Source organism: Dendrobium catenatum, unplaced genomic scaffold, assembly GCF_001605985.2.
Source record: "Dendrobium catenatum unplaced genomic scaffold, ASM160598v2 original_scaffold_161204, whole genome shotgun sequence".
In the NCBI taxonomy this organism is placed as follows: domain Eukaryota; kingdom Viridiplantae; phylum Streptophyta; class Magnoliopsida; order Asparagales; family Orchidaceae; genus Dendrobium; species Dendrobium catenatum.
The window spans coordinates 629,378-646,321 of record NW_021479630.1 but is presented as its reverse complement, the minus strand read 5'-3'; the positions used below and the strand labels follow the sequence as shown (position 1 = coordinate 646,321).

General features: G+C 38.5%; 1 protein-coding gene across 2 annotated transcripts in view; it reads left to right on the top strand.

Annotated features, from left to right (window-relative positions):
• The window catches only part of LOC110092962 (far upstream element-binding protein 2), a 35,784-nt gene extending 19,514 nt beyond the window's left edge, over positions 1-16,270 (top strand). For both annotated transcript variants that reach the window (XM_020817684.2, XM_020817683.2), the window contains one exon: positions 14,775-16,270. In XM_020817684.2, the coding sequence (XP_020673343.1) occupies positions 14,775-15,974 (1,200 nt within the window). In that variant the 3' untranslated portion in view covers positions 15,975-16,270. The remainder of the gene's footprint in view (positions 1-14,774) is intronic.
• Positions 16,271-16,944: the final 674 nt, after the last annotated feature.

Genomic DNA, 16,944 nt, shown 5'->3' with positions numbered 1-16,944 from the left:
ATTTATGTTCCTCTCAATTGCAAAGGACATATGGGATGCTGCCAAACAAACTTTTTCAAATGCTCGGGATGCTGCTTCAATCTTTGAAATTAAAATCAAAGTAGGGATCACAAAATAAGGAAGCAATACTGTGACGGAGTATGCCACCCTACTATAAAACCTATGATAAGAACTTGATAACTACAGATGCATAGAAACTAGATGCCTAGAAGATGCTGAGATCCTAAAGAACTTTATTGAGAAAGATAGAGTTATGATTTATTTGTAGGATTAAATACATAATTTGATCAAGTCAGAGTCCAGATCCTCGGCAAAGAGGAGACACCATTGCTAAATGTAACAATTGCTCTCATCAGCTCTGAAGAAAGCCGAGGAAGTGTAATGCTGGAACCAACAGCTGTTGAGAGCTCAGCAATGATGACCAAAGAAGCTCCATGGAAGAAAAAAGGTAAACACTCATCAAAATATAAAGATAGAGACTCACTTTGGTGTAGCTATTGCAAGAAGTCAAGACATACGATGGAAACATATTGGAAGATACACGGAAAGCCCCCAAGTAAAGAGTGAAATCAAAGAAACTTGAAAAGAGACACATCATACGCCAACACCACGACAAGTCAGCCTAACCCATAAGCACCAACAAGTTTCAAAGAACTCAATAAAGAAGACATTGACAAACTAAGACTGCTTCTGGTATCCCTTGAAAAAACTTCTGCATTCTCTTCTCTTGCACTTTCAGGTAAGTTTCCCATATTCAGTGGATTAAGTACCTACATAAATCATTTGAAAGAATATTGATCATTGACTTAAGAGCCACAGATCACATGACAACTCCACTGCCCACTTTATCAATTATAATCCTTGCTCAAGTGATAAGAAAATTATCATTGCTGATGGTTCTCTTGCCACAGTAGTTGGCCAAGGACGCATACCCTTATCCCATTCCCTTACTCTAAAAAATGTGCTCCATGTACCTCAATTATTCACAAATCTTATATCCATGCAAAACCTTGCCAATAACCATAATTGTTAAACATTATTTAATCCTACCTATTGCTTATTTCAATGTGACTTACTTTTCTCTTCCCTGTTCAATAAGAATGATCATTATCATGTTAATTGCTCACTTGATATAAATATAATGCAATAGCATATAAGAAGATGTGAAATACCTTTATTTGATTGTTGTGCTGCAGAACTAGTGAATGTACCCAGTTGATCTACTTCATCCCTCAAGACATCCACACTTAGATCCTCTAGCTGTAGGTCTGATAATGACAAATCTGTCTCATCATTTATGAACCACTCATTATCATATGACACATCATCAGACACCAACGGGTCCTAATCATCCTTCAACCCCTTATTCCTCAACCTTCTTTCTCTTAACCTCTTGTTGTGCATAATATACACTAGGAAGTTCATTCTGAGTGTTGAAAGCTGATTTCTTCTCTTTGTTTGCACTTGACTATATGTACTCAAATTTTTGCTCACATTCAGAAGAAGAACAAGTGAGGCCCAAAACTCTAACAACAAAATTCTATAACTCAGGGGTTGAATCACTAAATTGGATCCACCATTCAACTATTTCCAAGAAGAAAAATGATAATCAGAACATATTAAAGTATTATGCATTTACAAAAATAAGTATACTTGGAGACCGTTTGACAATAGTTGATTTTGCTGCTTGCTGGTAAAAAAATCCATTTTTATTCCAAAATAGAACAAGTCTCAATCCATGTCCGTTTAATCTCATCAATGCTTTGCTTTGTGTTATGCAGCTCCTTCAAAATCCATGTTTGCAACTCGTACATGGAAGGTGCCTTCAACCCTCTCCCATATAACCCTACAGACCGCAGCATATTGAAGTAGGCCGGCGATGTCGCAACGTTAAATGGTATGGCATTCTAAAAAAAATCTGCCAATATCCATGCAAACCTGGCGTAGACCATCTCTGGTACCAGCCGCAGGCATCATCTGTGCTTGTTCTCTATCATCTCCTGGATTAGTCATATACTGATCTATCGGACCCGTGCACCTCTATTATGTATAGAGGAGGAAAAGCCCTTTCCACTCTCGCTCTTGAAGTAAGCACCATGTTCGACCCTTTCATCAAATTGCTCATGTTGTAAGTGTTTTGCCGTGATACTTTTCTTCATGTAAGCAATAATTTCATCCTTCACCTTGTCCGGCACATTTGCATACGATGCTACGTTTTTATGAGAGCATGATAAGTGTCCCTTCATGCGGGTTACTCCGCCCTTCACCACTTTCTCTCGAAAAATTGCATTTCAAATACATATAAGTCTTCTCACCGCCGCCTATGTCAACTTGTACACTGTATTTCCAAGAAGGGTCCCTCCGCAATGACGTATTAGACTTTTTCTTGCCCTTAACCATATTTCTTAAAGGAAAAAAGCAAATTAAAACAAAAATACTCAAAAAATTTGAAACCCTAGCTTTCCTATAAGTTGAAAAATCTTACCCTAAACTTCAAAAAAACTCTAAGAACTAATCAAGAAAGGATGTAGAGTGGTGGCCGGAAATAAAGGGCTCACCGGCGAGCGGCGGCGTCGGCGGGAGAAGAGCCGGAGACGTGCGAGAGATCGGGCCTGGAGCTTTTTGTGGGATCAGGAACGGCAGGTTGCGGGATCGGGATGCTTGCGGTTTAGCTTGGACTGGTAGAAGGGAGAGACATTTTCATATTTACTTGAAGTGAGTGGGACTCAATCTTTGAGGCGCACGCCTTAAGCAAAATTGCGCAATAGCACAATTTAGGCGCGCCTCACTCTGCTTGAGGCTTAAGCCTCAGCCAAAGCCAAAATTGCTTAGGTCTCAAGACGTTTTGGGTCCAAATTGCGCAGAGGCGCGCCTCTTATTGCGCAATTTTAAACTATGGTTATCCCCTGTTGACAAGAAATCTACTATTTGGCTTAATCACTTCAGATTAGGACATCCATCATTAGAGGTCCTAAAATATATGTATTCTAAACTTTTTCATAATTTGGAAAATGAACATTTTTATTGTGAAACTTGTGAATTAGTCAAACAAAAGAACTCCTTTCCAAAAAAAATGAGAGATGCAATACTCCATTCTATCTCATTCATAGTGACATATGGGGACCCTAAAAAACCCCCAACATCTTTGGGGCTTGTTGGTTTGTATCTTTCATTGATGATTGTACTCGGGTATCTTGGATCTATCTCCTCAAAAATAAATCTGCCGTTAGTACCATTCTTCCCATTTTTCACATCATGATCCAGAATCAATTCGGGGTAAAAATAAAGAAATTTCATTCAAACAATGCTAAAGACTAATTCAACCAAACTCTATATTCTTATTTTTGGAGTGAAGGTATCATCCACGAATCCTCTTGCGTTCACACCCCATAACAAAATGAGGTTGCAAAACAAAAGAATGACTACCTCCTAGCCTCCACTTGCGCCTTCCTACTCCACCAAAATATACCAAAATCCTACTGGGGAGAAGCCCTCCTAACTGCCACTTACTTCATAAACCGACTACCTTCAAAAACCATGGGACTGAAAGCTCTAATGGATATTTTGTCATCCTTTTACCCTGATATTTGAACCCATAATAACCTTACAACCAGAATCTTTGGGTGCACTCCCTATGTTCACATCCATAGTCAGAATAGAGGAAAATTAGTTCCAAGAGCACTCAAATGTATCTTTATTGGATACTTTGCCACCCAAAAAGGTTACAAGTGCTATCACCCCCTATAAAGAAAACACTTGTATCCATTGATGTCACTTTTGATGAACAAAATTCATATTTTACGAAACCTCATCTTCAAGAGGAGACGAAAACAAAGGAAGATGATGAAAGTATACTTGCCCCCCCTTGACTTTTTTCCACCACATCAAACTAATCCACCTGAAATTCAAAATAAGGAAACTGAAGACAAAATTATCCTTAGATTTGGGAATGTCTATTCTAGGCATACAAGTTTAAACTGTGCTCTGAAGCAAATCTAAGAATCTGAACCATCTCCTGAAAATAAGGTAAATTCACCACCTCCCTTGAACCCTTTAACCAACTCCATATCCTTCAATAATTTTTCTTCCCCGCATAAAAACTTCTTGGTTACGCTAGACGATATTCATATTCCTAATGATATTTTTGAGGCCTTATCTGATGAAAATTCGGAAAAATGCCATAAAAGATGAAATGCAGGCCCTAGTGAAGAACACCTCATGGGTGATCATCAACCTATCGATAGGAAAAAAAGCAGTCGGCTGCAAATGTGTGTTCTCTGTAAAATACAAAGCCGATGGTACTACAAGGCGAGACTAGTGGCAAAAGAGTATACTCAAACATATGTCATTAACTACCAGGAAACCTTTGCACATTTAGCTAAGATGAATACTGTCAGGATTCTACTCTCACTAGCAGCTAAATACAACTAGCACCTAGAACAACTAGATGTAAAGAATGCATTCCTACATGGGGACTTGGAGGAAGAAATATTTATGGAGATATCATTAGGATTTAAGGAAAAATCTGGAAGTGACAAAGTATGCATGTTGAGAAAGGCCCTATATGGGCTAAAGCAATCACCTAGGGCATGGTTTGGAAGATTCTCAAAATTCATGCTTCTTAATGGGTATCGACCGAGTCAAGGGGACCATACACTCTTCTTTAAACACACAGACTCAGGAGAAGTAACAATACTATTAGTCTATGTGGATGATATTATCTTGACTGAGAATGATAAAAAGGAGAAAGAAAGTCTAATGAAAAATCTTGCCAAGGAATTTGATATCAAAGAACTCGGTAGGCTAAAATACTTTCTTGGGATTGAAGTAGCTCATTCTTGCAAAGGAATCTTCATCTTAGAACAAAAGTACATTAAAGATCTTCTGAAGGAAACAAGAAAGCTAGCATGTAAGCCAACACCAATGCAGTAGAGCCGAATTTCAAAATTGGGAGAAGTAAAAGAAGATCTAGATGTAGATAAAGGGGTTTGCCATAGACTTATGAGAAAACTGATCTAACTTTCCCACACAAGATCAAGTATAGCATTTGCTGTAAGTATGGTCAATCAATTTATGCAAAATTCAAAACAGACTCATATGCAAGCGGTAGATAGAATACTGCGCTATCTTAAGGGTAACCCAGGGAAAGGGATTCTCTTCAGAAGAGACCACGGAATAACCCTAGAAGTATACACTGATGCTGACTATGCAGGATCACCAGTAGAAAGAAGATCTACTTCGGGGTACTGCACATTTCTTGGAGGAAACCTAGTTACATGGAGAAGAAGAAATAAAATATGGTGGCAAGATCTAGTGCAGAAGTAGAATATAGGGCTATGGCCCTAGGAATATGTGAGGTGCTATGGATCAAGATAATTCTAGAAGATCTAAGAATCAAGCGGGACGAACCTATAAAGATGCATTGTGATAACAAATCAATAATCAAAATAGCTCACAATCTAGTCCAACATGACAGGATCAACTACATAGAAGTTGACTGACATTTTATAATAGAAAGGTTAGACAATGGTCTTGTATGTATGAACCATGTGTCATCAAAAGATCAGCTCACATATATCCTTAACAAAGGGTTAGATAACCCTACCTTTCTTAGAATGATAGCCAAGCTGGGAATAATAGATCCATACCTCCCAGTTTGAGGGGGAGTGTTAAATCCCAGCTGCTCCCTCTTGAAGGAGATCTGATGACCATGAAGAGCGATCCATTTGAAGCACGCAAGAATCACTCCATGATCGTATTGATTCCTTTCTATAATGTAGTAGCTGATTTAGGAAGGAATGTATTAAGGCTATTATGCATTAATCTGTTAATATTTGTTTCTTTATTAAGATATCCTGTATAGATCTAAAAATAGGGGAAGAAATTGAGCAAGGAAGTATGATTTTTACCTCTCAAATTCCTGATTGTGACATTTATACCTTGAGTATCTATAGAATCATTGGATTTTGTTACAGAATGTTCCGAGTAACTGCATGTTATTTGCAATCATTCAGTTCGAGAGCTGATGGATAGTTATTTCAAACTTATGTATGTAATTCTTTAATTTTTTTATTTTTGCTCCTATTGCTAATATCAGATAGATATTTTTCTGCTTTTTATTGGTGCTACTTTACCAGAGTGATAATCTGTTCAGCTTTCTATTTAATGATTCTTTGATGACTTGAAGATCTGATTATTTCTTACAAGTCATCGATTCGTTTTTTTTATATATTATAATATATTGTGATATTAACCCTGAATGGAAAAATTGATGGCATAGGGTTTGTTTTGATAAATTATTACTATGGGTCTTACTATGCTAGCATAATAATTAGTGGTAGGGCCAAAGTAGAATGGGCAAGAGCAGGATGATGTTGACTGTTTAATATTTTACGCATGGTAATTGAAGCATTGAGGCATCAGCACTCTGAGGTTCACAAATAAGGTGAAGCACTTCAAGAGCATTTTGCACCTTATTTGTCAATGCGCATTAAAAAGAAGAGCCATTGTAATTTGGCAATGCATGTTAAAAAGAACCGAGCCTTTATAGTTTCTTGATTCTTTGTTCAGGCTCTTTGCACGTCTTGCAAATGCCTTTCTTTTTTTTTGTTACTTATTACGTGTTGATGTGTTCTAAGTTATATACTGTAAAGTCATGTAGAATTTAATCATTTTGACTTTATCATACTTTTTTTTTTCTCAAATGGCAAATAAATAAATCAATTCAACTAGTTTTTTTGACCTTTTTCTTCAAGTTTTATAAATTAAATTGTTTCGGTCTTCCTTCACTTGAAATGACAACAAATTGCTCTTTTATATTCTTCGTCTTACTTATTGTATGTTTTATGTAACTTTTTTGAATCATGCAGTGTATAATTTTTTTTTTTATGATTTTATGCAATTAGTCTATATTATTCTGATAGGAATCTGACCTCCACAACCAAAAAATTGCAATAATAAAGAGAAAACTCAGTAGAAATCAGAGAGAAAGAATGGCATTATGGGCTAATTTTATTGATATCAGCACAACAAACCAAGATACAAGTTAATATAATATTTGAGAGGTAGATTGACTCTCCACAAATCCTAGGCGCCGCCAAGAACAACTCCAAAGAAAATTACTGTAAAACACAAAATCACATAATGAAAATAAAACAACCTAGTTAATCCTAAGTAAACCTTTCTAATTCCCTCCCAAATCTAAATACAAATCATCTCTCTTTCCCTAAAAAAAACCTTCCTAATTCCTCTCAAATTTGAATTTAAATATGCCCCCTTTCTCTATGTAAACCTTCTTAATTCCCTCCCAATTTTGGTTTTCTATGGTAATTAATTAAAGGTAGAATTAATCCCCTTTGAGCTCCCCTCTCCTTGCCCACACTAGTGGGGCCCATTGGGCTCTTCTGCCGCTTTGCTAGACTTGCCTCCCTTACTAGGGCCAGGTTGATTGGCTGGACTGGCTCAACCAGTCTATCAATACTTGATGGGACTAGCAAGATTAAAAGTCCAAAGGAGAACACTAAAGAAAGTAGAACACAACTCAATTTAAACCTTAGTAAGCCAAATCACCATATAACATTAAACAAATTGAAATTGTTTTAAAAGAATAAATCAAAACAAACTACACTCAGAACAACCAACTAGTGATCACCTCATATGTATCGATAAAATAGGTAAATTGAATGTTCAAGGACATACAAACCAGTGGTCCATCACAGCTACTTTGATCCAATCCAATGTTTGTCACTACTCCTCCGACAAATCCCAATAAAGCTTGCCAACTAACACCACTCTCAAATTTTTTTAGAAGAAGGATACAATGGGGTGTAAACTTGTGGAGAGGTTAGGAGACTTGGAAGAAGCAACAAGAAGTGAAGAAATAGCTCTCAATCTAGGGAAGAAGCCCTCAGGTTTTACTTAGTTTTTACTTTGCCAAAACTTCTTAAAACAGCCCAAAACTCCTCTATAAATAGGATATAAAAGGGAGGGCAATAGCCATGTTTAGCCGCCCACCACAACCAACCAAAAGGTGGGAAAAAAGGAGCAAGCGGCACAGCTGGACACATACCCTAACAACAATAGCAAGGGGAACCGGGATAGCTAAGAGCAGGAACCGAATAGCTAGCAAGGGGAATCGGGAAAGCAGAGAGTGAAACTGAACAACCAAAAAGGCTAAGTAGCAGCTCAGCTTCCTACTAACAAACCCAAGCTGCCCAAGCACAAAGACCCAAAGTAGTTAGCACTCCAAAAGGAAAAAAACATGCCCAAGAGCACCAAAACCACGCAGGCTCATCGGTTGCCTTCCATCATTGGGTAAATACAAAAATAAAACTTAAAAATTACAATAGCATAAAAAATAAACATTTGAATGCATCAATACTCCCCTCTCAAAGTGCCATCTTATCCTCAATGTGGAATGAAGGAAACTGCTGTTGAATCATCCGATATGGTTCCCATGTTGCTTCATAGTCGAGAAGATCCTTCTACTCGATTAGCACTTCTCTAGCTCCGGTTGTTGAGCGAACTCCTCTCACTTCCATTGGCTCCAGGATCATCTCCATTTCTTCTATCAAAGTCATCGACATATTCACTAATGGACTATGGTTGCCAATAACTTTTCTCGCGGGGCACATGGAATACTTGGTGTATGTTGGAAGTAGGGGGTAGACGATACCAATCCTCTCCACAACCTCATAAGGCCCATCATACCATGGAAATAACTTCTCCCTTGCATCCTAAATAGCTCTCTCCTAAAGTGGCTCAGGAACACATTGTCACTATATGATACTATGGACTTCAGAATTCCATTTAGGTGGACTACTTCTCGAATAAATGATGCTGCCATTGAAATCGCCCTGTGCGGGTGTCACAGGGAAATGAAGCGAGCATACTTGCTCAGCCTATCAACTTTGCCAAAATCACCGAAATCCCATCTTATTTTGACAGACCTACAATTAAATCCAGGGTTATCTCTTTTCACACCTCGAGCAGAGCTATATGTTACAGAAGTTCTTTCGAAGCTATTGCGATATATTTGTGCTTCTAATAGATATCGCAGCTGGCCATCATCTCCTCATCTTTCTATATTCCAACCTAAATACAATTATGTTGTCAGCCTCTGATAGGTATTATGTACCCCTAATGCTCTTCTATGGAACGTGAAACTCCCGCAACAAGAGGGGTACGTATGGCGACGCCCTTGGTATCACCATTTGCCCCTGATATAACAGTTTTTGATCGGCCGAGGTATAGCCTAGATGACTATCCTTGTTTCCCAATAATTCTCTCATGATTTTCTCAAATCTTTCATCTTGTTGACTTTCCCTTCTCAATGCCTTCCAGTCCACAACTAAGGGAATTGACAGTGCCATCATGTAGGGCTCCCTTATACACCTGGATAACTCATTTGTGACCTTGTTCAACCCTAGTCGACATTGGATTTCGAAATCATAACCCAACAACTTTGAAAAACACCTATAATGCTCCTATGTAACTACCCTTTTCTCCATAAGAAATCTTAAGCTTCTTTAATAAATCATGATAATGAAGTGTCACCCTAACAGGTAGGTTCACCACTTATAGATGGTCAACATAATCACCATCAGCACTTTCTCGTAGATTGACTTGAACTTTATGCTGGCAGTCAATACCTGACTGAAGTAAGCCATCGGTCTTTGGCCTTGCATAAGTACAACTCATAGCCCATATCCCGAAGCATCAATCTCCACCACAAAAGGCTGGCTGATGTCGGGCATGACTAATACTAACATGTTGGTCATCGCTTTCTTCAACTCCTTCAAGGCCTTGGTAGCTACTTTTCCCTAATTAAAATTATCCTTCTTTAGCTATTCGGTTAAAGGCTAGGCTATTAAACTGTATCCCTTCACGAATTTTCTGTAGTAGCATTTAAGCCCCAAGAACCCTCTTAACTCCCCCAAGCTCTTGGCTATTGGTCACCTCAGCATGGCCTCGATTTTGCTCTGGTCAGTTTCTACTCCTTCCTGTGATGCCATGTGCCCCAAAACTCCACTCTAGGCTGGGCAAATGAGCACTTCTTTAGATTAGCAAACAAGTGGTGGTACCACAGAGTGGATAACACAAATCCCAAGTGTTTTAAGTACTCCTTAATCCTTCTCTAAATCAAAATATCATCAAAAAGGACTGACACAAACCCTCGCAAATATGGTTGGTATATCCTGTTCATCAGGGACTGGAAAATAGCTGGAGCATTAGCGAGGCCAAAGGATATCACTAAAAACTCGGTGTCCCTTATGAGTCCTAAATGCTGCATCCTTGGGTCTCATTCGGATTTAATGGTACTCTGACTTTTGATCAATTTTCTAGAAAAGCACCGCTCTATACTCATTTTGTAACTCATCAATCACTGGAATATAAATCTTGTCTGACATAATTTCCTTAGTCAACGCTCGATAGTTGATGCAAAATCTCTAACTGTCATCTTTCTTTTTCACTAATAGCGTTGGATTAGAAAATAGACTGACATTGGGTTGAATGATCCTTGCCTCTAACATCTCTCTGATTAATCCTCGATCTCATCTTATTGGATTTGGGGATAATGATACAGACGAACACTAACAGGCGAGTCTCCTTCTTTCAAGATGATAACATGCTCATGTTCTCGCGGAGGAAGCAACCCTTGAAATGGTTGGAACGCCTCTCGATATTGTTGTAGTAATGGTTGAACTATGTCTGGTGCTCTTTCTTCTCCCCATCCTATTCTCTTTCCAAATCTCGCAGCTCCACCAAGAATTCCACTCCACTTTGGATTGCCCTCATAATGATTTTGAGTGAAACCATAATTTTGGACAAGCTAGGATCCCTTCTAATAACCACTCTCCTTCCCTCAACCTTGAACACCATTGTTAGAGCCTTCCAATCAATCTTGGTATTCCCCAACTTTTGCAGCCACTTCATTTGCAGTATCACATTTATGCTCCCCAAATCCAATGACAGAAAGTCTTCCAATACCTGAACATTTGGAAGGTTTAGGATCACCCCTTTGTAAATTCCTTTACTCTCTACTTTTCTTGTTCCCAACATAACCCCAAAACTCCCCATGTCCACTAATTTCAGTCCCAACTGATCCACCATCCTGTTGGAAATGACTTTGTGGGTAGCTCTACTATCTACTAGTACTACCACCTCCTGATGTCCTATTTTCTCCTTAACCTTCATGGTGTGGTTCGGTTTCAACTCGACCACTGAGTTAAGGGATACCTCTGTAGCATTTAAGTGTAGGTGATCGTCTTCCTCCTCTATAGCATCTTCCTCTTCATCGTAGACTATTAAGACCTATAACGAATGGTCCTTACAACGGTAGCCTGGAGTGAACTTCTCATCACATCTAAAGTATAAATCCTGGGCTCTTTTCTTCTAAATTTATGACTCAGCCAGCCTCTTGATTTACCCCTTAGTCGTACTCCTTGGCATTGATCGCCATGGCTCCAACAGCTTCTTCATCCTCCAGTGTAGTGGGTGTTGTGATCCCTCCATATTTCCCTCTCCCCCAAATCAGCTCTCCACTATTCGCCATCCCAATTTCTTTGCCACTCATACCCTTCACGTGTTGCCCTCCTTGGAAGTTGCTTCAAAGGTGGCATCTCTTCTTCTTTCTCCAAAATTTCACCTCATGGTCCTCCCTCATCATCCCTATTCAAAAAATTGTCCTCAATTACTGAAATTTGCTCTCTGAATTCAGATTTTTAACTTCCCCATCAAGCCTCTCCAATGTATCAACCTTCTTACTCATCATAGTTCCTGAAAAAGGTGCTTTGATACTATTTTGATAGGAATATGATTTTCACATAGCCAAAAAAATAACATTAATGAAGAGAAAACACAGTAGAAATCAGCAAGAAATAATGAGATTATAGGCTAATTCTTTTTATATCGGCAAAACAAATCAAGATACAACAAGTTAATATACTATTTGAGAGGTAGATTTACTCTCCACAAACCCTAGGCGTCGTTAGGAACAACTCCAAAGAAAATTACTGCAAAACATATAATCACATAATGAAATGAGAAAACTTAATTAATCCTAAATAAACCTTCATAATTCCCTCCCAATCAGCCCTCTTTTCCTAATTAAACATCCATAATTCCTTCTTAAATATGAATTCAAATCAGCTCTCTCTTTCCCTTAATAGACATTCCTAATTTCTTTCCAATTTTGATTTTCTATAGTAAGTAATTAAAGGTAGAATTAATCCCCTTTGAGCCCCCCTCTCTCCTTGCCCGCCGCCCACACTAGTAGGGCCCACAGGGCTTTTTTGCCTCACTAGCTAGACCTGCCCCCCTTGTTGATCGGCTTAGCCAGTCCATCATATCCTTTAGCATTTTGTACAATCAATTTTTAGGACTTGTGCATATGAATGAATTGTCTTATACTTGTATTTGAAGAAACATAGGAAATATATACTATGTATTAAGAAAATTATTTAGGTCATAATTGTGTTTTGTTTTATTTTTTTTAAGAGAGAGGGCATTCTGATTATATTTTATCCGGGATGAAGGCCATCTTTTCCCTTGCATTTTACAAGGAAAGAGACGCAGTCATTATAACGCGCTGACAAGATCAAGATATTCATGCTAAGTTTCTTTCTTTTTGTTCTTCAGTTTGAGGTTATTGAAAGTAGTTTAGAGGTAGGGAATTTCTGCAAATAATGTTGGTTTGTTGTTTCTAAGAATTCCTGCTTTATGCTTTTTGTTCTTTGTTTACGGACTACTAAATAAACTGTATGCATTTTAGCTATAAGAATATTTTTCCATTATTTTCTTGAAATTCTTCCTAGCAATAAATCATGTGTTTTATGGCCACCTTCAATAATTCCATGTACTTGACAATTAAACTTGTTTTTATAATTGGATTTAAAATTAAAGTCATTTTGCCCCAGTCTTTCATGGTCCACATTAAACTTATTGGCGGTTACGTTGGCTTATTTATGCTGAAAATTCCAACTTGGGGTTGGTTGGCTTTCACCCTGCAGATCTGGCTACACCTTTCTCATGAAATCAACGTCGGTATCTTGGTGTAGCAATAGAACTTCACTCTGATCAACAAAAGAAGGGCATCAACTTTTAATCCTTATCATGTTGGTAAGATTGCTTTAAGACTTGGAATCAAAATTCATGATCATTTAAAAGTATGATGCCAGGCTCAGCGTTACTTAGTAGTCTGGTAGGCCATTGCGTGCATCATGTGTCTAATACTAACATGTTTTCTGGTAGCCTATGCATTCCTGTTTGGGGTATATTGTATTCAATATCTGTATGAATATGCATGTCCTTGACCTATAGTAGAGCGAAAATTTCGATTTTTTCAGATCATGTGAGTGTTAATTTCTTCATCTGCAATCTATGTGCTTAGTTAGGAATGTGATTGTTTTTAGCAAGTGGCTATTTTTCTTGGTTTTTTTTTTGTACTACCACAACTTCATGTGGACATTGATTATTTTTTGTCATCGAATACCTACCATTTGAGTTGCGAGATAATTTTCTGGAAGAGGACAATTTGTTTCTGCCATAGTGCCATTTGATTGTTCTTTTTTCAAGATTTTAATGATTCATGCCTAAAATTTTGCTTTTGTCAACCGAAACCATGTGCTATTGATGAAATAACATGAATTTAGTTATTGTTTAGAATTTTTTTGAAATATGTAGTAGTCCCATTAAAAGCTTTACTTTTTTAGGGATTGTGGATATCCAAGAACTTTAAGGACTTCATTAATTAGATCTCTACTGAAATCCTGATCTTATTGGCTCTTTCTCAGTAATTCTTTTTAAGCCCATTTTTATAAATATCACTGCAACTTTAATATTATCTGAGATCCTATAGCAGCACTGTCTTATATTTGTTTGAAAGTATCAAGCCATCAATTCTATTTGATGTAGATTTTTATCTCTGGCGGTCATGCATCATCGTCGCTACTCAATTTGAAAGGGAGAATAGAAAAGAAAACTGTTAGAGGTTGTTTATGCAATCAGCTTCTGATTATTTTCACTGGTTTCTTTTGGCTTATGTATTCAGAGTGCAAATGCATTGTTCTAAATTGATTCTTGAGGCATGGTACACTCTACAGCTTGTGAGAACCTGCCCTCAGAGCATTGTAAGTCCTGCTGATGGTGTAAAGCTTCAATTTGAAATCCTGCCAGTTGATGAATAACTAAAGTGCTTTTTGTTTACCTAGAAACAAAGTTAGCCTACAATTCTTGATCCTCCATGATTGAATGTTTAAAAGGTCGTTTCTCATTCTCGTCAGTTTCATAACCTTGTTGTATGCTTGTCCTGCTGTCAAGTATTAGGGTTTTTTTTTTTGGAGTGCAATCAGCAAATTCTAATGTCACAAGTACTTAATGATTCAAATTTATTTTTCATCTAATCCTTTACATAAATCTACTCGGGCTTCCATTCTATCTGATAATTAAGCTCTGGTGATCATTTAATATCATTTATTTTTATTGGATATAGAACTGACCCTGCGCGTATCTGTTTATGTTTCTGTTTTACTTAATTGCTGATGCCATGTTATGTTTCATATTTCTTGAACATGTATTTCCTTTCTCCCTTTAATTTTGATCAATCTTCTGTGTTCTTCTTATTTGTATGTGTTATTACTTCAGATTTATAGACTTTTCCTTGTCATCTGGATTTAGACCCAGATTTTATTTCTTGGATTCTCAAATATATTTGGAATCCTTTGAACACTTAGGTTCTTTGAATTATCATAATGACTGTTTTCTTCTGCCTGTAGCCTCCCGTACGACAATCATCACACTCCAGCACAACCCATCCGCCCCATGGGCCTGCTCCCGTAACTCAATGGAGTCATACCCCGACAGCACCAGCTCAGCAGACAGTTGGCTATAGTCATCAGCAGATAGGTATGTATCCGCCTCAGACAACTCAATATCCTCAAACCTACAATAGCTATACTCAGGAACCTCCTACAAGAGGTGCATATGGCTCAAGCTGGGATCAACAAAGGCCTCCAGCTGGTCCTATGCAGTCTACCCCTCAACAGCCAGGTGGCTACGATTACTATAACCAAGGTGGATTTGTCCGTAACAACCAACCACCAAATCCATTGCCTGGATCTGTTCCAGCTTCAACACCAGCTCCTATGAACTACAACTATGCGCAGTCGCAATCTTCAGATGTTTATGGAAATTCAGCACCCTTTACTCAGCCTCCACCTGCACAGCAGAAATATGGATATGGCTATAATGAACCCACTTATGACAACCAGCCACCTGGCCCGCAAATGTACGGTCAGCAGCAGTCCATTGGTTCACAGCCTGGAATGTATGGACAACAATCATCCATACCTTATGGCAAGCCGGCATATAGTGAGCTTCCTCCTTCATATGCCCCAGCTCCAGCTCGACCATCCCAGCCCGAAGAACTGATGTATCAAGGTGCTCCACCAGCGCAACAGCCATATCCATACACTTCAAATGCTCCAACACAACAGGCTCCTTACACTCAGACCTATGCAACTGCCAATGGATACTCGCAGCAGCCGCCACCGTCTGGTGGTTATCCTCAACAACATGCTCCAGTATATGGCCAAGGTGGACAAGCAGTGCCTGCTCCATATGGTCAATCTGTTCCTCAGTCTAGTGGTTACAGTCAGTACCCTTCCTCCTCTCAGCCAAGCTATGATCAGACCGCTCAAAGCAATGTGAACTATGGGTACCAGGGGGCTACGACGGATGCAGCATATATAGGAAATGCACCCAACTCCGGTTATGCCGCTCAGCAACCTATTAGCAACCAGCTTGGCTATTCTCAGCCTCCAGCCAATCCATCAGGTTATTATGATCAGTCGATGCCTCAACAACCAGGTGGTTATGCTGTTCCTGGTGCTCCAGTTGGTTATGCTAAGAGCGTCTCTCCACAGCCAGGATATGGCGGTCAGTACGATTCTGCTCAAATTTATGGTCAACACTAATACCGTTTAAGGGCTCATACCAAGTAAGGATATATATATTTGTAGTCACTATCGTCATCATGGATTTTAATTTTCTTCTTATTTTAAGTGTTAGCGTTCGTAGCAGTTGGAAGTCGGAAGTTGTATTGTCTTAATATTTTGGTATTTCTGCTACTAGAATGGTTTATGGTGATTTGGTCAAGGCTTCAAGATGTGCTTGCGCAGCCAACGTTTGATGAACGAGTTCCTGTCTTAGCTGAACACTGTGTTGGGTCATTCGAGTGAAGCTTCTATATTACTAGTTATTATGCCTTGGTCATTCGCTGTGAGCTGATTTGTTGGAAATTTAGTTGCCTATGGGCTATTCAAATTACTATAGATGGGCATTAATGGCTTCATTGTCGAAGATTTATGCTTTTATATGATAGATCAGGTCAACATAGGTGTGGACTCACATCAATGATGAATAGAAAGACCTAAGATGAGGACCCCTCTTGATAGCTACAGATCTACTCCTAGGATTTAGTTAGCTGCGTTGATAAGATTAACAACTTGGTGCAGTAGGAGTCCTTGTTCGATGGCATGGGGGTTCTATACAGATTGTTTTAAGCTAAACGAACCTAACTAGCAGTTGATCTAAAGGGAAGAAGGTCCTTTTACATTTTATTGACGTTGGCTACTGAATCCCTTACAGGAGCTCAAAATTTTTATTCTAGGACTCCATCTTACGAATAGATTCTTCTAGGGATAGATATGATATACGTTCATCAGTAGGGTTACACATGTTATAGTAGAAAGAAGTGGAATGGCAAGTGACGTAGAAAGAGGCTCCGTTGTTATAATTATTACACCTGTTGATCATCAAGCAAGTGTTTATAAGGCTTATAATGGTGGGATTGGTTCCCGGCCATAAATTGTGACAAAATATTATATGATAAAAAAATTTATGATAATAGAGAGAGAATGTTTTGCATCCTATCTTTGAGCGAAG